General features: G+C 45.8%; 1 protein-coding gene across 3 annotated transcripts in view; it reads right to left on the reverse strand.

The window, feature by feature from the left end:
- Positions 1 to 1,087: 1,087 nt before the first annotated feature.
- ATF2 (activating transcription factor 2) overlaps positions 1,088 to 25,063 on the reverse strand; it is a 144,949-nt gene continuing 120,973 nt past the window's right edge. For 2 of the 3 annotated variants that reach the window (XM_075317359.1, XM_075317360.1), the window contains exon 12: positions 1,088 to 6,707. In XM_075317359.1, coding sequence (XP_075173474.1) covers positions 6,481 to 6,707 — 227 coding nt within the window. In that variant the 3' untranslated portion in view covers positions 1,088 to 6,480. The remainder of the gene's footprint in view (positions 6,708 to 25,063) is intronic. The other variant, XM_075317362.1, reaches the window with a different exon arrangement.

Genomic DNA, 25,063 nt, shown 5'->3' on the forward strand with positions numbered 1-25,063 from the left:
GACCACCCCCTTTATCATCAGTAGTATGACGGTGTAGTCTGGACTACCCCGTTTATCATAAGTAGTATAACTGTGTAGTCTGGACCATCCCCTTTATCATCAGTAGTATGTCTGTGTAGTCTGGACCACCCTCTTTATGATCAGTAGTATGGCTGCATAGTCTGGACCACCCCCCTTATCATCAGTAGTATGGCTGTGTAGTCTGGACCGCCCCCCTTATCATCAGTAGTATGGCTGTGTAGTCTGGACCGCCCCCCTTATCATCAGTAGTATGGCTGTGTAGTCTGGAAAGCCCCCTTTATTATCAGTAGTATGTCTGTGTAGTTTGGCCCACCCCCTTTATCATAAATAGTATAGCTGTGTAGTCTAGACTGATGTCTTTAACGGTAGTATTCTAGTTGTGTCGCCTGGACCACATATTATAATAGACTGTGCAGTCTGGACTGCACCCCTATAGAAGCAATAGCCTATACCGTTTCCCTATAATAGTTGTCTAGCTATGTAGCCTGACCGCCCACTATAACAAGTAGTTTTTCTGGCTGTGTAGTCAGAACCTCACCCAATAACAGTTTGGTTGTGTCCTCTGCAGCAACCGCTATAACAGTAGTCTAGCTGTATATCTGGGACCTCCCTCTAAGACAGCAGTCCGGGTGTAGTTTGGACCTCCCCCTAAGACAGTAGTCTCACGGTGTAGTCCAGATGCCTATAATAGCAGTCCAGCTTTGTAGTCTGGACCACAGATTAAACAGCAGTATTATCAATGTGGCTTAGATCTCCACTAGTGATGGGTGGACTCAAACTGTAAAACTATGAATCCACTCTAGTTCAAAAGTACTTGAGGGCTAGGCCCGGAGTTCTTTGGGAACTTCGGGTAATGATCGTAATGAACCAGGTCCAGCAACTCGGGTAATAAAAAAATAAAAGTAAAAGTAAAGAAAGTAACAAAAACGCAGGCATGCTATACTTACTGAGTCTCTCGCGTGGCTGTAACTTGCTTCTGGGGTGCTCATTAGCGTCATACATATTCACTGCTTCCCCCGCCCACTGGCAGTCCTGACGTCTGACTACAACCAATCAGAGATGCGGAGACTGCTGGTGGGCGGGGGAAGCAGTGAATATGTATGAAGGATAATGAGCGGCCTGGGAAGTAGCATTAGAGCCTCACGGGACTCTGTAAGTATAACGCTCTTGATCCAATTCCCCGATCCCTTCTACCACCATCTTAAAGTGGCAGATTCTGGACCCATAAACCTATATGGGGACTGGCGTCCGGCCAGATATCCAGGATCAATCCAGGGCCCGAACCGGGTTTTGTTGTCTTTTTTAACTTGGTTGGACCCACTGATCTTTGGTACCTGTGAGTCAGCCCGTCACTAATCTCCACCTATAACAGCAGTCTGGTTGTTTAGCCTGTAACAGTAGTCTAGCATGCAGTCCGAATGGCCCCATATAACAAAGTCTAGCTAGGTAGACCGCACCATTCTCCTATAACAGTCTGACTTTGCAGTCTATACTGCCCTATAACAGCTATCTGGCTGTATAGTCTAGACCCCATCAGTCTAGCCATGTGGTCTGAATCTTTCGACAGCCGCCATAAGGCCAGTTTGGACCTTCCAACTGTATCAGTAGTCTGACTTTAATCTGGACTTCCATCTAGAACATCAACCTAGTTATGTATTTGGGACCCTACCATTAGATCAGTAGCCTGGCTACATGGTTTGGATCCTCTACCTCTTTCAAAAGTCAGACTACGTAGTCTGGACCTCCCCATTTTAGCATTTAGTCTATTACAAATGAATTCATTTTTAGACTTTCCATCTATTTCTTAGGCCTGTTTTAGTGGCAACCTACACTTTAAATCAAATTTTTGGATGTGAAACACAATAAATTATTTTAGGTTAAAATACGACAGGTTTGCAACCAATCCAAAGTTGCGATGTGCGTAAAACAATTTATGTAACCCCCTATTTGTCGCAGGTATGCTGCTAAAGTAATCATTTTATATACATAGGAATTGTGAAAAAACTGATTTAAAGTCAAGTAAACACTTTTTTACTTTCCTAGTGATCCTTGAAATATTGCATTGTGAATGAGAATACATAATGGCACATTGAGAGGACTCAATATCCTACAGGCAACCTCAATAATGAGAATGTGTACCTTACAATCATCTCCTCCGACACAAACTACCTTACATCGTGGAATGTTAGTTATCAATCACACACATAAATATATATATTTATATACATATACTTTTAGATTTTTTTTAACCTGCAGTCTTCTAAAAGCCAGCGTCACATTGAAGGCATCATAAAACATTCAGGCATAGATTGCTGGCAAAATGTATGGGCTCCACTCTCCCTTTCCTGCTTCCCTTACACTCCTGACTCACACATTAAAATAGTATTAAAAGGAGTTCTTTGACAATATATATATATATAAAAATGGGAAATAACAAAGCATTTAATCTATTGTATATTTAAATGCAAAATTCCAAATTCTTTCAATGGCTTAAAATGAAAAATTCAGTAAATTTGCAAAAACTTTAGCATATGTCCTAGCAATTTGTTTCTACAACTCCTACATGGTAGCAGATAACAAACAATCGCTATGTATAGGGATGCGCAAACCCGAAAGGTAAAGTTCGGGGTCTGTTCATATGCTAATAAAGTTTTTTGAAAGGCTGCAGCGCAGTCAATCAACAAGCTGCAACCCTCAGCTGTCTGCTTTACCTTCAATCAACAAGCTGCAACCCTCAGCTGTCTGCTTTACCTTCAATCAACAAGCTGCAACCCTCAGCTGTCTACTTTACCTTCAATCAACAAGATGCAACCCTCAGCTGTCTGCTTTACCTTCAATCAACAAGCTGCAACCCTCAGCTGTCTGCTTTACCTTGGCTGTTATCAAAAATAGAGGGGATCCTACACAGTTTTTTTTTAAAAAGGATTTGAATAATTAAAAATACGACATGAGCTCCGGTTTATTTTTGATAACCGGACAAGGTAAAGAAGACAGCTGGGGGCTATTAATATCAGGCTGGGAAGTTCTCAGAATGAAGCTCCATAGGAATTGATTGACTTTGTGGGACATTACACTTTGGATTATGTCGGAACTTCCAGGATTTATTTTGAAGTAATAAATTGGAGAACGAGGGCTTGTATGGGAGTCTTTATTCAAACAAACTTTTTTCCCCCCTGTCAGTGTCTTTTTTTAACGGTATTCTTCTTGCTTGGTTATTAATGGAGGTGTCTGATAAACGCCTATCCATTACTAACCCTGGGCTTCATGCCAGCAGTCAATTCACAGCTAACATCAACCCCACAAGTATTATCCTGATTGCCAATGCACCAGGGCAATCGGAAAGAGTTGGGTAAAGCACCAGAATTGGCATACCTAATTGATGCGCCCCTTCTGGGGTGGCCAAGGGCTGCAATTTTTAGGCTAGGAAGAACCAAATAACCTTGGGCTTTCCCACCTTGATAACACCAGCCCCCAGCTGTCTGCTTTACCTTGACTGGTTATCAAAAATAGGGCTATATGCCACCAATTTCCCACATGGTACAAAAGAAGAGAAATAATGATTTTTTGGGGGGTTTTAATTTTTAGAAGAGGTAACAAGTGGGTTGGGTAGCAAACAGGATTTTGCACACATGATTAATTTACAAAAGATGTCTGCAAACTAATTTCACCCCAATTCTTTGTGGCATGACCTCCAAGATTTTTATTCTGATAGACTTATAAGGCTGTACAGAGAATACGATCATGAGCATTGGTCCTGGACCCCAACTATGATAATTGTTCCCATATTTAAGCCACTCAAATGAAGAAATTTATCATGGAAGGCAATTAACCCATCATTTTAATTGAAAAGTGTAGGAGGAAAAAAAGAGTAGCTGGAGTACAAGCACTGAGGAATCGTACAAACTGTAAGTACTTGTTGCCCTTGGTTCGAAAGCTAGAACCTCAGTGGTGCAAGGCAATAACACTAACCACCGAGTCATGCTGTCCCCCCCCATCAGCACTTATTGGTCCATTTTACAACATAATGTATTAGTAGATTAGAATACAATAATGAGATTGTCTCAACTCCTTAAGTTGTTAAAATTGCAGAGTGCTTGTAAAAATAATTATTGTTAACTAGACAATGTACTGCTCATTGTCATCTAGACGATGTACTGCTCATTGTCATCTAGACAATGTACTGCTCATTGTCATCTAGACAATGTACTGCTCATTGTTATCTAGACAATGTACTGCTCATTGTTATCTAGACAATGTACTACTCATTGTTATCTAGACAATGTACTGCTCATTGTTATCTAGACAATGTACTGCCCATTGTCATCTAGACAATGTATTGCTCATTGTCTAGGTTAACACCGCCTCTGGGGCCTAAACCCCCCGTCACATTTAATGACTTACCAGCGATCCCAACAATGGTACGACCTGATAAGGATCCCTGGTAAGTCGCTACGTGGTCACTGATGAGATGTCAAACAGTCAGATCTTCCCAACGACGCAGCAACGATACAGCGGCTGCTGCGACCTGTATAACGATCTCAGTGGTCGTTGGGACCCTGTCACACAGCAGCTATGCACCTACGTGGCTGTACGTGTCAGAGCTCTGAGTCGTCAACAAGGTCGTTGGTAAGGCGTCAAACACACGGATGCTTCCTGCCCAGCAGGACCTTGACGATCAAAAAATGGTCCAGGCCATTCCGACACGAACAGCGATCTCACAGCAGGTGCCTGGTCGCTGCTGTGTGTCAAACGTAGCGTTATTGCTGGCGAGGTCGTTGTTGCGTCACAGAATTTGTGACTCAGCAGCGATCTCGCTAGCGATCTCGCTATGTGTGAAAGGTACCTTAAGAGAGTGGCTCATTTTATAGGCAAGGAGAGGATGTTTGCAAGCTGTTTGCTGTAGAGCTTATAAGCGCTGTACTGAAGCTGGCCAGATTGCTGGATCCAGACAGCTTCCGTACCCCAGCCAGTGTTCCACTGATGCTGCAGTCATAAAGCTACCTCTGCTAGCATCTGTGACAGCACAACTCGGACCTGCGGCGTGCCCATGCCACTGGTGTCAAATAGCAGTCATCAGGAGCCCACCATTCCCTGGCAAGCAGGAAGCCAATAGGCTGCGGAGCGGCGTGCTCCTGAAGAACGAAGATTAGAATAACCATTCAAGGGCTTGTTGACTTTTTGCATGGTTATTTTCCCGCATGGATAAAAAACCCTCAGTGTTTTACAGTACCAGCAAAATGAATGTTATGAATTCTCGTGCTTATACGTCTTATTTTTTTCTTGCAGATTTGTTTCAAATCTGCCGTGTGTCAATTCTTTCAACGTTTTTGCGGATTTTTTTACCTAATTAAATAAATGAGAAAAAAAACCCACACAGAAAAAGCATATAAAATATGTATTTTAAGCAGAGTTTTTCCTACCAAGACACATTTTTGGTGCAGAAAAATCTGCTGAAAATACTCAGCGTTTGCACATAGCCTTTGTGCCTTGATATATTGCCAAAGAACTCCTTCTAGTTAACCCAATGCTTGCTCTCTACAAGACATGTATCAAAAGTCTGCTACAGAATAATGATAGTACTTACACAAGAGGGAAGTACAACTCCGCTTCCAAATACAATGAAAAATAAGTCCCACGTCGTGTAACCTATGAACATCACTAGGGAGCCGGAGGATCATATACAGAGGTGTAGTGTATTTGAACTCCATAACTATGGAGATTCTTTTCCCCATTTTTAGTAGGTTTGAAAAGAAAAAAAAAAGGCAACTAAAAAGTTATTGCACTTAGACTACAATTTTTGCAAATTAAAAAAATTCATTTTTCGTATTCTACATTTCGAATGTAAAAGTGTGCTGATTTCCGGAACGCTAAATCGTTACGCAATTAAAAAGAGAGAAGACATAAATTATGAACAATATATAAATAATATCCTTTGCTATTCTCCCTTTCCGGTTGTGCAAATTAAAGAAAAAAAAAGAAAAAACGGCAAAAAGATTAAAAGCAAAAGCAATTTTGTCTTTCTTTCTCACGCCTAGTGCATTATGACCTTAATCAAGATCAGAAGGGACTATGCAACTTTGGTATAAAAGGTGACAGTAATTATAAAGAGCATAGTTTCTGCCCTGGCTCTCAGGAGATCGTCCCAATAGTGTCTACATGAAAATAGGGTTTACAATTTCTTAAGCCCCTATAGTCAAACATATGATAGGAAAAGGAAGGGATCACATTAATTAATTGAAAGCCCCCCCAAAAAAGTATCTTTAAAAAAATTAAAGAAAAGTACGAGACACTTGATCCTGAAGAAGGGCAAAACTTGTTCTACGGTGGCTACAATGTAAAACAGAAAATAAGAGTTTACATCAGTTTCACCTCTTAAGATAAAGACTGGCCTTTTGCTGTTTTTTTTCCCTCTGAGGTCACCAATCATTTGCTATAACCTGGTGTGGGCCGAGATTCTAATCAACTTCCTGAAGGCTGCGTCGGTGGAGGGGCCATAGTACCGAGCGAGGCGGCTGGTTGCGTACTCTGGTCTGCCATCTGGGTGAGAACAGAGGTCGCTATTGCTTCGGCCACTGAGGTGGAGCTCACGCCGTTGGAAGTGCTGATTGAACTGTGCTGGATTGCTTCGGTCTGTGGGCTGCCGGGCATTGAAAGGTCTTCTGAGCTTTCATCTTTTTCAGCATCTACTGAAAATAAAAGACACAAAATATATATCAGAGATATAAATTCCATTGGGTGAATATTCTGAAAAACATTGGGATCACAAAATTATCAAAATATGCATGAAAGAATCCCTAAGCCCCTGTATGAACGGATATGTATGACAAAAGAGACACAGGAGTATATGGCTAAAAATAGGAGTATTATTTTATTGAATCAAAATATAAAATGAACAAAGACAGCACAAGAAATTTGGGGTAAATATAATACAACTAAGTTCTGAGTGTTGCTTCTTCAGGGAGATGCACTCCTGAAAAAGCAACACAACAAACCAGCAAAACGTGCGTTGGGGCGTTTCCTTTTTGACTTATGGGTTTGGTGCACTTTATGGTTAAGGCTGATCTTTATTACATGTTAAATATTACCTTTTTAGAAGACATCCTATTGGACCCATAGCAGTCTTTAATCTTCATATGAGAGTGTTTTTACTTATTGTAACAAAAGCTATCTGTCCCCCAGCTCTCTACCTCGTCATACCCTTTTCACTAGTTGTATTATATTTAGCCAGAATTTGTTGTGCGGTCTTTATTCATCTTGTACATTTTATATTTTGATTCAATAAAATAATACTATTTTTAGACATACACTCCAGTGTTCTCCTTTGTCATACAAATAAAATATATACAGTGTGCAAACCTATATACTGTCCACCGCCATTAACTTGAGAACGGCGGCAGCTATAGGCATAGAAGTGGTGTCTAGGTATAGTAAAGTAGCCATGCGCTACGCAATGAAACCACCTATAGCGCCACCTGGTGGAAAACAACGGAGTTAGCATTTTTATCTCCAAAATGGAACGAGATAGAGAAAAAAAGTGAATTAAAAAGTTGTAGGGCATCATCAATTCAATACGAATCGACACTTTGCATACAGGAATGCTATAATATGAAACCCATGACCCCCCCCAAAAAACATTAAATGCTGGTCACGCATATGGCCCTCATTTAACTTTGATGCCCAAAGTGGCCCCCGTCAGCTGCAATGCACATCTGGACTCTGGACAGCATACTGTATCTTGCTGAACGTTGTGCAATATGGTAGGTGGCACGTTTGCACAAGCATCTGTGATACGTCGTCGTAGGTCCTGCAATGTTGGTGGAGGGGTCACATACCCCTGCTGTTTGATGTGACCTCACAGAAAGAAGTTTAATGGGGTCAGGTCAGGTGAGCGTGGAGGCCACTCCATGCAGCCATCATACCCAATGACTTGTAGGAAGGTCTCCATGAGGTATCGCTTCATGTCCGCAGTTTTGGGGGGTTTACACGTTCTAATCATAGCATTTCTGTATGCAAGGTGTCGAATCGTATTGAAATGATGATGCCCTACAACTTTGTAATTCACTTTTTTTCTCTCTATCTCGTTCCGTTTTCGAGATAAAAATGCTAACTCCGTTGTTTTCCACCAGGTGGCGCTATAGGTGGTTTCATTGCGTATAGCACATGGATACTTTACTATACCTAGACACCACTTCTATGCCTATAGCTGCCACCGTTCTCAAGTTAATGGCGGTGGACAGGATATGGGTGGACACACTGTATTAGTGCCTAAATATTCTAAACATTTATAGTACTATATCTACAGCAGCATCCATGTACACGGTATCCCTTGATTGCATTTTGCCTGCTTGTCGATACCTACACCTTTCTAGAATCTGATTTCAATTGGCCACGTTTACATTATTAGTGCATTTTGAGTTGATAGATTTGGGTCCATCATTCATAACCTTATTAAAAAGCCACCAAAGTAGCAACAGAGATAATCTCTGCATCTGGAGGATCTCTGTGCATTAACAGGGAATCTGTCACCAGATTTTTGTTACCCTATCTGTGAACAGCATAAAATAGTGGCAGAGAACTAGATGCCAGTGATGTGTCACTTACTTGCCTGCTTGCTGTAGTTTTAATAAAATTAGTGTTGCAGATCTACCAGCTCTCTGAATGCTGAGCTCTGTATAACCCCATCCACACCACTGACTGGCAGCTTTCTGTGTACACTGTGCATAGGCAGAAAGCTGCCTATTGCTCAGAGTGGGCTTACACAGAGCTCATGAATATGGAGGACTACATGGCAGCAGCTTTACTAGTTCTCTAGTGGTAATCTCTTGTTGATAAAACAGTGATTTTATCAAAATTAAAGCAAGCAACCCAGTGACACATCACTAGAATCAAGATCTCTGCCCCCACATTATGCTGCCCTCAGATTAGGTGGCATAAATCTGGTAACATATTCCTTTTAATGGGCACAATTTACTACTTCATTTCTCCTGCGGAGGTGCTGCAGTGGAAGTGATTACTTCAATAACCATCACCTTTCAGGACCGAGCAGGGGACAATCTGTGAAATACTTATTTTAGGGAGAACTTCTCTAAAAAGGAGATTTAAATTAGAACGTAACATTATCATACACAAGGTTGAACAATACAGCAACCAATAGCTATTTTTCCCCCAAAAGACAGAATTCAACAGACCCTGTGTTTGCTCAGAGCAAGGATTCATAATTAAAGGGGTTTCACATGAACAAAGTTCATTTTAATCAATAGATCTTGGAATAATAATAATTTCCACAATTGGATGTTATAAGAGTATAAAATGTCCCTGTGCCGAGATAATCTTATGTATGTGTCTCTGCTATATACTGTGTAATGGCTGTGTCTGACAGTACAGGTGTCTTACCGGGGGCAGGAGCAGTGGTGGAGTGGGGTCACAGGAGGCAGGGGTTGTGGTGGAGTAGGGCTATCCCAGGTGGTGTGACTAGCGTTTCAGGAGCACTGTCGGCGGTGGGGCTTCAAAGAAATGGCGCCCAGAGTCAGCATGTGCGCAGATTGAGAAGCAGGGTAAGAAGAAAAAGACCGCACTCCTTCCGCTGTGCAGGAAAACTTGTTTATTCAAGTAGGTGCAGGGTAAAAGGCTGGAAACAACCTGTGAGCCAGCTCCTAAACGAGGACGACGGCCGTTTCGCCAATTGATTAGGCTTCCACGGGTCCACATGTGGAGCTGAGACACAACGCCTTATGTAGGAGTGCTCACGGGTTGCATCACAGACCACATAAAAACAATGGGGAATGTACATACATATAAAATCAAGTGGTCATTTAAACTCCTAAAGGGGGTGACTTACACAAAGTCTTGTTACAAACAGAGGCCAAATTAATAATTAACTATGGGGCGTAAGGTGCATTGGGTTTAAATGACCGCGTTGACCTGACGGTATTTTTATGAATACTCTATAGTTCTACCTCTTGTCCTATTGTGGTGTATGAACTTTATTTTGTATCTGCATTTTAATGTTTTGCTCAACCACTTTATTTTATATGTATGTACATTCCCCATTGTTTTTATGTGGTTTGTGACGCAACCCGTGAGCACTCCTAAAGGTGTGGTATCTCAGCTCCACATGTGGACCCGTGGAAGCCTAATCAATAGGCGAAACGGCCGTCGTCCTCGTTTAGGAGCCGGCTCACAGGTTGTTTCCAGCCTTTTACCCTGCACCTACTTGAATAAACGAGTTTTCCTGCACAACGGAAGGAGTGCGGTCTTTTTCTTCTTATCCTGCTTCTCATGGATTCTGCTTTGTGACGAGCACCCCGCTTTGGATTAAGAAAATCTACAGCTTTCCTCCAGGACGTACGCGGTACCGCAGGTAACAGGCAGTGGTGCAGGACCAATCGTGCTCTTCGTGCACGTGCGCAGATTGAGCTATCAGCTCAATGACAAGCCAAGATCTCATCTGCGCACGCGCCACCTCCTGATGCCATTTTCCTTAAGTCTGCTGCTGGGAGATCAATGGGCTGGAGGCAGCGCGTGCACAGATGAGATCTTGAGCCGAGAGCTTAATCTGTGCATGTGCCGACTCCAAGCACCATTATTTGAAACCCACACCACTGACAGAGCATCTGGGACACCCGTGGCACCGCATCACTCTTCTCCCCACAACCAGCACAGTGCCTGCAGTCAGCTCAGCCCCTGCAGGCAGTACAGCACCCATTCTCCACCTCTCTGTAAGCTACATTTGAATTATAAGCCACACCCCTCATTTTCCTCCCAAATTTTTGGATGGAAAAGTGTGTCTTATAATCTGAAAAATACGGTAACTGGATTTTCTGGGTTGGTGGTTTCCAGAAAACTGGTGCAGTATGAGAGCATGAGAGAAGTCTTGGAGATGGGAGTGGGAAGTTTATATTATGGAGGATTTTAGTTTTCGATCATTAGCAGAACACTAACAGGTTGGGGGGTAGACAGAGGTGGGGACATGGAGGGCAGAACTGTGGAGAGCTTTGTGACGGATACAGATTGGTGGTATTGGTGTAGTGGCTGGACAGAAATATGAGCTTGGTTGCCTCATTCATGAAGGATTGGCGAGCACAGTGAAGATTGGAGAATACAGTGAAGGAGCGATCAGAGGTAGTGTCAAGTGATGTACAGTGAAGTACCAAGCGAAGAGCGAAAGGGAAGTGAAACCCTGTGTGTCTAAGGAAGGGGAAAATGGTGACCCCTGACCAAACCTACTGCTGGTCCCTCACGAGCCTAGATGGCTTCTAAACCTATGTGTCGAGCCGGATACCTAAGTATCCTTAGTGCTAGGCCCTAAATAGGGAATGGATGGGATGAGCTCTAAGTCAACCCCAATAAACACTATAGAAGACACAAGGAAGACATAGGCTTGACTACTTATCCACAGATGACACAGGTAGAAGTTCTGCAAAGCTTTCAGCAATGATACCATGGAGGAGTACAAGCCACCTGCTTGCAACCAGAGCTTGAATGAACTGAAGAATATCATTAGAAACAGTCCAGGGATGGAAGGGGTATTTAAGCACCAAGATAATACTGATGATTAGCAGCTGGGAGGAAGGCGAGCTCCTGCTGGGTCCAAAAGGGGGAGAGATAAATCCAGCAGGAAAGCTACCTACACCAATGAATACTAACAGCAGGAACAATAGAAAGTCAGAGAGCATTCTGCGCAGCCGAATGCTGTGACCTTCAATGGCCAGAAACCACATGACTGTCTATCACTTGTGATAGGTAGGAGGAGAAGCAAGAAAAACCCTACTGCTTTAAGATGGAGTGCCAGCAAATAAAACCATTTGCCAAGCAGCTTCATTAACAGCCGCTGGAATCTGACATTTTCGGCTATCAAATTTAGATCACATCCTGAAAAAAAAGAACCGGATCTGTCACCCGTGCAACCTTCAGGAGATGAACGGGCAACAATGTTGTTTTTGAAAATATCTCCTGCAAACCGGTTTAATTGAACTAATGGCGTCTAATTATAAATGTGATGTAAACACACCTCGCAATGATTCCATGGCAAATACAGATTATTTTTCACATTTATGGGGATGCCTTTCCATTAAGTGCAGCAAGTGATGATGCCGGCACCTGACTGTAAGGCTATGTGTCCACAGTAAAAGGTCCCTGCGGATTTTTTTGCCTGAAATTCCGCAACTTTCGCGGCAAATCCGCACCCGCGGATTTGCCGCGGATTTACCGCGGATTTACCGCGGATTTGCCGCGGATTTTGATGCGGATTTTATTTTTTTTTTTTTCCCCATTCAAAACAGAAAATCCGCACCAAATCCGCACCAAACAATTGACATGCTGCAGTTTGTTCCGCATCAAAATCCGCGGCAAAATCCGCAGCGGAAAAATCCGCAGCATGGGCACAGCATTTCCAAAATGCCATTGAAATGGCTGGGGAGTAGCTGTGCTGCAGATTTTCGGCAAATCCGCGCTAAATCCGCGTCAAAATCCGCGTCAAATCCGCGATAAATCCTGTAGCGTGGGCACATAGCCTAATGGTGTGCGCTCAGGAGAATAAGCAGTGTTTAGAGTCTAAATGCCACCAGCTGTTCCAGAGATGCACAAATTAATTGGGCTCAGGGCACTGCAAACCTCCTCTATTCTGCACGCCGAATCTAATAATTTAGTCCTTCTGAGCGGATCCTAAAAAGATAATTAAGAAGCCAATGAAAATACATCACAGTAAATTGTAGATGGCAAATGTGCAAATCGCTCCGCTAACCAACAAACATTTTTAAACGGTAAGGTAATGATGATGATGTTTTAACACATAAAGGAGTTAAGTCGAACGTTGCTATGTTGTAAAGAGACCGGCAATCATGATCCGAGCCGATAGAGCTTGCTTATTTGTGAACAGATTTTACGCTAATTTCGCTGCAAGGACGTCCCAAAGTAACTTTGCAAACATATTTTGACTTAATTAATGTTTGGAACTGTAGCGCAGTAAGAAAATACGGGAAAACTGAACCATTCAATGAAACCATCTACAGTGCCTACAAGTAGTATTCAACCCCCTGCAGATTTAGCAGGTTTGATAAGATGCAAATAAGTTAGAGCCTGCAAACTTCAAACAAGAGCAGGATTTATTAACAGATGCATAAATCTTACAAACCAACAAGTTATGTTGCTCAGTTAAATTTTAATAAATTTTCAACATAAAAGTGTGGGTCAATTATTATTCAACCCCTAGGTTTAATATTTTGTGGAATAACCCTTGTTTGCAATTACAGCTAATAATCGTCTTTTATAAGACCTGATCAGGCCAGCACAGGTCTCTGGAGTTATCTTGGCCCACTCCTCCATGCAGATCTTCTCCAAGTTATCTAGGTTCTTTGGGTGTCTCATGTGGACTTTAATCTTGAGCTCCTGCCACAAGTTTTCAATTGGGTTAAGGTCAGGAGACTGACTAGGCCACTGCAACACCTTGATTTTTTCCCTCTTGAACCAGGCCTTGGTTTGCTTGGCTGTGTGCTTTGGGTCGTTGTCTTGTTGGAAGATGAATTGACGACCCATCTTAAGATCCTTGATGGAGGAGCGAAGGTTCTTGGCCAAAATCTCCAGGTAGGCCGTACTATCCATCTTCCCATGGATGCGGACCAGATGGCCAGGCCCCTTGGCTGAGAAACAGCCCCACAGCATGATGCTGCCACCACCATGCTTGACTGTAGGGATGGTATTCTTGGGGTCGTATGCAGTGCCATCCAGTCTCCAAACGTCACGTGTGTGGTTGGCACCAAAGATCTCGATCTTGGTCTCATCAGACCAGAGAACCTTGAACCAGTCTGTCTCAGAGTCCTCCAAGTGATCATGAACAAACTGTAGACGAGCCTTGACATGACGCTTTGAAAGTAAAGGTACCTTACGGGCTCGTCTGGAACGGAGACCATTGCGGTGGAGTACGTTACTTATGGTATTGATTGAAACCAATGTCCCCACTGCCATGAGATCTTCTCGGAGCTCCTTCCTTGTTGTCCTTGGGTTAGCCTTGACTCTTCGGACAAGCCTGGCCTCGGCACGGGTGGAAACTCTCAAAGGCTGTCCAGGCCGTGGAAGGCTAACAGTAGTTCCATAAGCCTTCCACTTCCGGATGATGCTCCCAACAGTGGAGAAAGGTAGGCCCAACTCCTTGGAAAGGGTTTTGTACCCCTTGCCAGCCTTGTGACCCTCCACGATCTTGTCTCTGATGGCCTTGGAATGCTCCTTTGTCTTTCCCATGTTGACCAAGTATGTATGCTGTTCACAAGTTTGGGGAGGGTCTTAATTAGTCAGAAAAGGCTGGAAAAAGAGATAATTAATCAAAACATGTGAAGCTCATTGTTCTTTGTGCCTGAAATACTTCTTAATACTTTAGGGGAACCAAACAGAATTCTGGTGGTTTGAGGGGTTGAATAATAAACCTCTGAATAAACTTTTCACAATTTAAAAAAAAAAAAGAAATAACATTCTTTTTTGCTGCAGTGCATTTCACACTTCCAGGCTGATCTAAAGTCCAAATGGCACAATGCCAAGTTAATTCCGAATGTGTAAACCTGCTAAATCTGCAGGGGGTTGAATACTACTTGTAGGCACTGTACATAAGGCACAATTAAGAAAAAATTAAGGTTATTCCCCTATATAAGGTTGGGATTGGAATCACCCCAGTTAGAGAAAAATAAAGTAAAAACAAAAAAAAATAATTAAAAGATACAACATGCAGGACTGCGGAGAATCCCTCTAAAGCAATAACTAGCTTGGGTCCCCAACTAGGTCTGCACACTTTCACTATCTTGTTTAAGCGGGCTTTACACGCAACGACATCGCTAACAAGATGTCATTGGGGGTCTCAGAATTCGTGACGCACATCCGGCCTCGTTAGCGACGTCATTGCGCGTGACACCGCAGGAACAACCGTTAACGATCAAAAATACTCATCTAATCGTTGTCCAGTCGTTCCTATCCCAATTATCGCTGCTGTTGCAGGACGCAGGTTGTTCGTCGTTCCTGAGGCAGCACACATCGCTACGTGTGACACCGCAGGAACGAGAAACAACAGCTTACCTGCGGCCGCACGCAATGAGGAAGGAAGGAGGTGGGCGGGATGTTCGTCCCGCTCATCTCCGCCCCTCCACTTCTATTGGGCGGCTGCTTAGTGATGCCGCTGTGACGCCGCATGAACCGCCCCCTTAGAAAGGAGGCAGTTCGCCGGCCACAGCGACGTCGCTAGGCAAGTAAGTAGTGTGACGGGTGTTAGCGATGTTGTGCGCCACGGGCAGCGATTTGCCCGTGACGCATAACTGACGGGGGCCGATATGCTCGCTAGCGATGTCGCTGTGTGTAAAGCCTGCTTTAGTTTTGTATTGTGGCCTCCCCTCTGGTTCCTCAGGAGGAACAAGAAACAGCTTGATGATATTTCAGGGAGCCAAGTCTGAGTTGTAGATTTTAGTTGCGCGGCTAGAGATCTTCTAGTCTGTACAGGAACCAGTAGGGTGTAGATGCGGCTGTTGTGTGTATTGTACACTTTATTTCCAGCGTTAAGTTAGGTATTTTTTATGGACAATTAACATTGGTGCATTTTATTGATACCATTTTGAATGCACAGAGATACTGTGATGAAATCCTGAGGTCCATTTTTGTGCCATTCATCAACGGCCCAATGTTGCAAAAATTCTGTACACCTTCCTCCTGTTCTTGCATGACTCACTGGACATGTCACCCATTGAGCATGTTTGGGATGCTCTGGATCGGTGCATACAACAGCGGTCAGGTTCCTGCCCATATCCAGCAACTTTGCACAGCCATTGAACAGGAGTGGACCAACATCCCACATACCACAATCAACAACCTGATCAAGTCTATGCGAAGGAGATGTGTTACACTGCGTGAGACAAATGGTGATCACACCAGATACAGGCTGGTCTCCTGATACAGGCTGGTCTCCTGACACCGGCTCGTCTCCTGACACCGGCTCGTCTCCTGACACCGGCTCGTCTCCTGACACCGGCTCGACTCCTGACACCGGCTCGACTCCTGACACCGGCTCGTCTCCTGACACCGGCTCGTCTCCTGACACCGGCTCGTCTCCTGACACCGGCTCGTCTCCTGACACCGGCTCGTCTCCTGAAAAGGGCTCGTCTCCAGTGGCATCCCCTCCTTATCCAAAAACACAGACGCCATCACATTAGTGGCTGATTTTTGCATCTTGAAGTTCTTTGGATGAGGAGAACCACTGTGCCTCCACTCTTTAGACTGCTCCTTGTTTTCAAGGTCATACAAATAAAACCAGGTCTCATCCATATTGACCAATCGATCCAGGAAGTTCTTATCAGTCCGGAAATGCTGACAAATGGACAGGGAAGTTTTCACTCGCATGCTTCTCTGATCTGTTGTCAAACATTTGGGGACCCACTTTGCAGAAAGCTTCCTCATGTCCAAATGTTCATGGACAATGACACAAACACGTTCATGGGAAATCCCAATGATGTCTGCTATTGCTTTAGCTGAAATTCATCAATTCTCCAGTATGAGGTTGTGCACAGCATCGACGATCTCCAGAACAACAACCACTCTTGGTCGTCCAGGACGTTCCTCATCATTGGTGCTGAAGTGGCCCATTTTAAATTTGGAAACCCAGTTCTTAACTGTGGAATATGAAGGGCATTGATCTCCCAATCTCTGCGACATATCACCATGAATATCCTTTGCGGACTTTCCTTGCATAAACAAGAATTTTACCTCTCCTCTGCTGTCAGTTGCTGTGAATATCGCATTAGACTCTGCCCATTTTGTTTTCCCGCATGCGTGGAACACACACTGTTGCCATAAGCTACAAACACATTTTGAAAACATATATTAGACACAAAAGGCTTTCATGTGATGTAACATTTGTTACCATAGATCACAAAGCCAAAGACTTATCAGCAGCCCCTCGTATAAGTGGTTCAGCTTCTTCTGTACCTTCTATAGCATGCGGTTTCCCCCAATTTTGATACCAGCCAAGATAAAGCCACACGGCTGAAGGCTGGTAATCTCAGGATGGGGAGCTCCACGTTATGGGGAGCCCCCCAGCCTAAAAATATCAGCCAGCAGCCACACGGAATTGCCGCATCGATTAGATGCAACAGTCCAAGGACTCTACCCGGCTCATCCAGAATTGCCCTGGTGCGGTGGCAATCTGGGTAATAAGGAGTTAATGGCAGCCCATAGCTTCTACTAACTTCTACGTTAATCATTGCAGGCGTCTATGAGACAACCCCAATGATTAATCTGTAAGTGAAAGTAAATAAACACATACACCCAAAAAAATCCTTAATTTGAAATAAAAGACAAAAAAACACCCTCTTTCACCACTTTATTAAAATCCCCAAACACCCCTCCAGGTCCAGCGTAATCCTCACGAGGTCCCGCGACGCATCCAGCTCTGCTACATGAAGCTGACAGGAGCGGCCGTAGAACACCGAAGCTTCTGTCAGCTCCACGCAGAAACTGAAGTGATTCGCACTGTCAGCGGAGACGTCACTCAGGTTACCTGCGGCCACAGGTCTCGGGTGGAGGACTCGAGCTGGCCGCGAGTAACCTGAGTGACGGCTCCGGTGATCGTGCGGCTCACTTCAGTCACTCAGGAGATTTGCGGTCACCGGTGAGTCCTTCACCTGTGATTGCAAATCAAGCCGCGGCACACGCACAGAGCCGCGCGATCACAATGAAATTGGGTGAAGTTCATCCGAGTTCATTCTGATCGCGCGGCTCTGTCTCGCAGCCAGCCATGCTCTTTTTGAAAGTGCGGTCCCACTCGGCTCTGCTGCAAGCCTATGGGGATTCGGCAGAGCCGAGTGGGACCGCAGTATCAAAAATGTGCGTTCTAGATGCTTTTCCCAGCATCCAGAATGCATGAATTCTGCATGAATTCTGCAGTAACAATGCGTCTGAGAACGCAGCTTTTCGGCTGTGTTCTGAGACGCACATGCAGTGACTAAACGCTGCGAAATAGAACGCAACATGCACACATAGCTTCAGGATGGTGGCTGCACCACGATGGGGGCACATACCAGCATCAGCATATTTTTACTTAACTTTACACTGTTCATGGCCTTCTTTCATTACAAGCCATGGACATCATTAAACATTAGACTCATCTATTAAAACTGTTCCTTCTGTTGTTTGTCATTTTAAAACCAATAAACAATTATAAGTATACTAAATTACACCGAACCCATCCAGTCCATTCATTACCTTATTATTCAATCTGCTAACCTACATACACATTCTAGACTACCCGATACGTTAGAATTGGGCCACCTTCTAGTCTATATATAAATATTCAATATTCATGAATATTACTTCGTAGAATTAGGAATAATAGTTGTAATGCAAAGATGTCATGGGGGTACCAAGACGGAGAGTGATCTTGTCTTTTTCAGGTGTCAGGAGAATGCAGCGCATGGCTGAAGCAATGGTGCCCAGGGCAGTAGCCATGGGCGAGAGTGAAAATTCAGCACCCGGACACGGATTTTAAATGAGGGTTCTGGGTCTGTGTGTGCTGTATCTTCTGTATATTACAGACACACAATCATTGCAGTTTCCAATGACGGCATATTACTTGTGAACATTCTTTTAGCCAGGAAAGTTATATAATCCCTTCATCTCTATGGTCCTGGAATCCACAGGTCAATATGTTTCGCTGAGTATCCTGCACCCACAGCCACAGGCAGTGACCCCTTACGAGAACTGCTCTAAGGCTATGTGCGCACTAGAAAGTGCCTTTTTCTTAAGAAAAATCCGGACCCTCTTAAAGAATCCCACACCCGCGGTAAAAAAAAGGGTACCAAAACCGCAGTGAGATACGCATGCGGTGTTACCGCAGATGTTGCCGTGGATTTACCGCAAGTTGGTCCCTGCGGATTTTTACCATTAGCTATGGCAAAAACCGCAGGTACCTGCGGAAAAGAAGTGACATGCTCATTAATTCCAAAGCAGAAAATCCGCGGGTATAAAAAAAACGCAGTGTGCGCACAGCATTTTTTAAAACCCATAGGATTTGCTGGGGAATGACTGCAGCTATGTTAGAAACATTTTCTCCAGCAATTCCGCGGCAAAATCCCAAGGCCCTGTGCGCAGACTACATTTTTACCCGCATTTTTGTTGCGTTTTTGCTGCAGTAATTTCTTGAGAAAATGGTTGTAACTTTTCTGCAGACATTCCCCAGCAAAACCTATGGAACAAAAATTAGCTGTGCACAAACTGCGTTTCTTTCTCAAGAAAATTCTTTCTGCAGAATTTCTTGAGAAAAAGAATGTGCATGTCACTTCTTTTCTGCAGGTACCTGCGTTTTTTGCCATAGATAAAAGTAAAAACGCAGGGACCAACCTGCGGAAAAAACCCATCCAAAACGCACCAAAAACGCATGCGTTATTAGTGCGTTTCTTGAACGCAGGTGCGCCAATCTTTCACTCAAGAAATTTCATGAAAAAAATCCTTTTTCTAGTGCGCACAGGGCCTAAGAGCCGCTTCCCTCTTCCTTGTCTTCTCAGCGGGGCAGCACCCTGATTTCACCAGTGCGGCCCCCAGTGGTATACAATGGTCTCACTACATTCTTGGTTTCCTTCATTTCTTTGGTCTCTTCCAGCTTGTCTGCCAATGTGACCACTGTCGCTCCAACAGGTTCCTTTTAACAGTTTCTTGCTGTCTCTGTGCTATTTGTTTCACACCACACCAGCTTCACCAGAACAACTCCTTCCTTCACCAGTACTCTACACACTGACCCCTAAACCAGGAGCTTCCTCTAATGCTCCTTCCTCTCCTCCTGACTCTAATGCTCCTTCCTCTCCTCCTGACTCTAATGCTCCTTCCTCTCCTCCTGACGCTAATGCTCCTTCCTCTCCTCCTGACTCTAATGCTCCTTCCTCTCTTCCTGCCTCTAATGCTCCTTCCTCTCCTCCTGACGCTAATGCTCCTTCCTCTCCTCCTGACTCTAATGCTCCTTCCTCTCCTCCTGACTCTAATGCTCCTTCCTCTCCTCCTGACGCTAATGCTCCTTCCTCTCCTCCTGACGCTAATGCTGCTTCCTCTCCTCCTGACTCTAATGCTCCTTCCTCTTCTCCTGACTCTAATGCTCCTTCCTCTCCTCCTGACGCTAATGCTCCTTCCTCTCCTCCTGACTCTAATGCTCCTTCCTCTCCTCCTGACGCTAATGCTCCTTCCTCTCCTCCTGATTCTAATGCTCCTTCCTCTCCTCCTGATTCTAATGCTCCTTCCTCTCCTCCTGACGCTAATGCTCCTTCCTCTCCTCCTGATTCTAATGCTCCTTCCTCTCCTCCTGACGCTAATGCTCCTTCCTCTCCTCCTGACGCTAATGCTCCTTCCTCTCCTCCTGACTCTAATGCTCCTTCCTCTCCTCCTGACTCTAATGCTGCTTCCTCTCCTCCTGACTCTAATGCTCCTTCCTCTTCTCCTGACTCTAATGCTCCTTCCTCTCCTCCTGACGCTAATGCTCCTTCCTCTCCTCCTGACGCTAATGCTTCATCCTCTCCTCCTGACGCTAATGCTCCTTCCTCTCCTCCTGACTCTAATGCTCCTTCCTCTGTTCCTGACTTTAATGCTCCTTCCTCTCCTCCTGACGCTAATGCTTCATCCTCTCCTCCTGACGCTAATGCTCCTTCCTCTCCTCCTGACGCTAATGCTCCTTCCTCTCCTCCTGACTCTAATGCTCCTTCCTCTCCTCCTGACTCTAATGCTCCTTCCTCTCTTCCTGACTCTAATGCTCCTTACTCTCCTCCTGACTCTAATGCTCCTTCCTCTCCTCCTGACTCTAATGCTCCTTCCTCTCCTCCTGACTCTAATGCTCCTTCCTCTCCTCCTGACGCTAATGCTCCTTCCTCTTCTCCTGACTATAATGCTCCATCCTCTCCTCCTGACGCTAATGCTCCTTCCTCTCCTCCTGACGCTAATGCTCCTTCCTCTCCTCCTGACGCTAATGCTGCTTCCTCTCCTCCTGACGCTAATGCTCCTTCCTCTCCTCCTGACTCTAATGCTCCTTCCTCTCCCTGATGAGCTTGGTATTAACCCTCACATGCCTGAACACAGGATGCTGCAGCCCACTGGAAAATATAGCATACTAAGGCATTGCCCAGGATAGTAACTAAGTGTCTCACAGTCTTGCTCACTCCACCTCTCTCCCAACTCTCCCTGTCTGTCTCCCTGCGCGTCTCTTTCCCTTAGCGTGTGTGCGTCTGTCTCTAAGTGTGTGTCTGTATCAGTCTCTTTGTGTCTCTGTCTTTGTGTGTGCCCCCCTGTGTGTGTCTGTCTCTTTTTGTGTGTCTCTGTTGGTGTGTCTGTGTCTTTTGTCTTTACCGAAATCATATTCCTTTAGCCTTTAGTGGACATACACACACACACATACATACACTTAGCTTTATATATATACATACACACACACTGCTCAAAAAATTAAAGGGAACACGTAACCAATTGAATATAACTCCAAGTCAATCAAACTTCTGTGAAATGAAACTGTCCACTTAGGAAGCAACACTGATTGACAACCAATTTCACATGCTGTTGTGTAAATGGAATAGACATTAGATGGAAATTATTGACAATTATCAAGACACACTTAATAAAGGAGTGTTTCTGCAGGTGGGACCACAGACCACATCTCAGTACAATGCTTTCTGGCTGATGTTTTGGTCACTTGTGAATGCTGGTTGTTCTCACACTCGTAGTAACATGAGATGGACTCTACAACCCACAGAAGTGGCACAGGTAGGGCGGCTCATCCAGGATGGCACATCAATGCGAGCTGTGGCAAGGTTTGCGGTGTCTGTCAGCGTAGTGTCCAGAGGATGGAGGCACTACCCGAAGACAGGCCAGTACACCAGGAGACATGGAGGGGGCCGTAGGATGGCAACAACAAAGCAGCAGGACCGCTACCTCCTCTTTTGTGCAAGGAGGAACAGGAGGAGCAGTGCCAGAGCCCTGCAAAATGACCTCCAGCAGCCACAAATGTGCGTGTGTCTGCACAAATGATTAGAAACAGACTCCATGAGGATGGCATGAGGGCCTGATGTCCACAGATGGGGGTTGTGTTCACTGCCCAACACTGTGCAGGACGCATGGCATTTGCCACAGAACACCAAGATTGGCCAATTCACCACTGGCACCCTGTGCTCTTCACAGATAAAAGCAGGTTCACACTGAGCACTTGTGACAGACGTGACACAGTCTGGAGACCCCATGGAGAGTGATCTGCTGCCTGCAACATCCTTCCTTTTGGCAGTGGGTCAGTAATGGTGAGGAGTGGCATTTGTTTGGAGACCCGCACAGCCCTCCATGTGCTCGCCAGAGGTAGCCTGACTGCCATTAGGTAACGAGATGAGATCCTCAGACCCCTTGTGAGACCATATGCTGGTGCGGTTGGCCCTGGGTTCTTCCTAATGCAGGACAATGCCAGACCTCATGTGGCTGTAGTGTGTCAGCAGTTCCTGCAAGATGACGGCATTGAAGATCTGAACTGACCCGCCCGTTCCCCAGACCTGAATCCGAGTGAGCACATCTGGGACATCATGTCTCGCTCCATCCACCAACGCCACGTTGCACCACAGACTGTCCAGGAGTTGGCGGATGCTTTAGTCCAGGTCTGGGAGCAGATCCCTCAGGAGACCATCCGCAACCTCACCAGGAGCATGCCCAGGCGTTGTAGGGAGGTCCTACAGGCACGTGGGGGCCCACGCACACAATGCTGAGCCTTATTTTGACTTGTTTACACTTTAATTTTGTGTGAGTCTTCAAATCCAGTCTTCCATTGGTTAAAACATTTACGGTGTATATATATATAATATATATATATATATATATATATATATATTGTGAGACTGTGACCGGGGTTGTCTATGACGGCCGGTACGTCTCGCCCCGGTTGTGCTCCCTCCATGTATAGAAAGCAACTCCACTTCAGGGTTAATGCTGTTTCCCTGCAGGCTGAAAGGAGGGTTAAAAGGAAACAGGAAGATGGGCGTGGGTCCCTAGTGTGAGGGAGTGAACACAACTCCCTGAGTTTCTGCCAGAGAAACACGTGTGCTGTTTTGGACTTTTGTTTGTGCAATAAACCGTGTGCTGTGACCATTGGTGCCTGGATCCCGTGTCTTCTGCCGCGCAGCCGACCACGCTACCTCACAGATGGTGGAGAACGACGGGCATGCCAGCCCGGTGAGGTGTAGCATCCATCCCTGGTGACCCAGTAGCGCATGTCCTGGATTCGAGCGGCTATACTACAGCCCAAACCCGGCGACGCCATGGAGGACATACTAAAGCAGCTGGCTCAGGCTAATGCACAGCAACAACAGAACAATGCACACCTGTTCCGGTCGTTGGATCGTCAGCAGCAATCCTTGCAATTGCAGGAACAAAGGCACCAAGAACAGATGGTTCTCCTGGCCAAGTCGATCCGTGCCGGACCGGCAGCAACAACCCCGGGACCAGATGACGACGGCAGCGTCCGGAAAACGGTGAGACAAGCGTTGCAAAAGATGACCCCGGGGGATGATGTGGAAGCGTTCCTGGCGGTGTTTGAGCGGGTGGCCGAGCGGGAGAAGCTGCCGACCCCCCAGTGGGCTGAGGTATTGTCGCCCTATCTGACGGGGGAGCCCCAAAAAGCGTACCTGGACCTCTGTACCGAGGACGCCATAGAATATGAGACCCTGAAAGCCGAAATACTTGCTCGGTTGGGGGTGAATACCTATGTACGGGCTCAGCGGGAAAATCAGTGGTTCTATGAGGAAGTCAAACCCGTACGCTCCCAGGCCTATGACTTGTTGCATCTGGTAAAGAAGTGGTTGCAGCCTGACACTCTGAGCCCTGCGCAAATGGTGGAAAGGGTAGTGGTTGATCGCTTTGTGCGCACTTTACCCGTCACCATTCAACGGTGGGTAGGACAGGGCGACCCAAGTACCCTGGACCAATTAGTGTGCCTGGTGGAGCGGCATGTGGCTACGCAGGACTTGATACGGGACACTGAGACTTTGCGTGCCGCCCGTCGGTCAGGCCCCTCCAAGCCTCGGGCCAAGGATCCACCGCTGACACCGGTGCGGGAGTCCGCTACCGTCCCGTCTGAGGCCGCGCCCGCCGTCCCTGAGGTTCGGAAGGCTATGTACCCTAAACGACAACTCGTCAAGGGGGTTTCCTTGCCTATTAGATGTTGGCGGTGCCAGCGGGTGGGACATATGGAAGCCCAGTGTCCACTCACCACGGAGCCCATGAATTGTGGGGTTAACCGGCGGGGTTCAATGTATGCTCAGGCGGTGTGTACCGCAGACCTTGTTTCCCCGGAGACTGAGCCCCACTTGTGCCAAATACAGATGAATGGATGTCCGGTTACAGGCTTGTTGGATTCCGGAAGCTTAGTAACCCTGGTGCGATCAACCCTAAGGGCTGAAGTAAAGGCCACAGGACGTACCGTGGGGGTGGTTTGCATACATGGGGACCGCCGAGACTATCCCACGGGGATTGTCACCATCACAGCACCCTGCGGTCAGGTGAAACATGAGGTGGGGCTTATGAACACTCTTCCCTATGACGTGATCCTAGGAAGGGATCTGCCGTATTTTTGGACTCTATGGAAGGGGCCTCCTAAGTCCCCTCAGGTATTGGACAGTCCGGGACCTGAGCCCGACAATCCCGAATCCGGGACGCCTGCCGTAGGGGTCCCCATGATAGGGACAGAATGTGAACCCGATAGGTCGCCCCTAGAGGTATTGGCAGGAGAGGCTGAGATGGTCGAGCCCGTCCCAGAGTTGGAGGCGTCCCCGGATACGTTTGGGACAGCCCAACTCCAGGACCCTACATTAATACATGCCCGGAGTCGGGTGACAGTGGTTGACTGGGTGGCACAGGTGCCCGGTGCCCAGGTAAGGTATCCCCATTTCGCTCTTAAGCAGGACTTGCTCTACCGGGTAGATGAAATACGGGGCGTGGGGGTAGAGCAGTTGGTGGTGCCCCAGCCGTATCGCCGGCGGGTCCTCGACTTGGCTCATAAACACCTGATGAGTGGCCA

The sequence above is a fragment of the Anomaloglossus baeobatrachus genome, chromosome 7 (genome assembly GCF_048569485.1).
Source record: "Anomaloglossus baeobatrachus isolate aAnoBae1 chromosome 7, aAnoBae1.hap1, whole genome shotgun sequence".
Lineage (NCBI taxonomy): Eukaryota > Metazoa > Chordata > Amphibia > Anura > Aromobatidae > Anomaloglossus > Anomaloglossus baeobatrachus.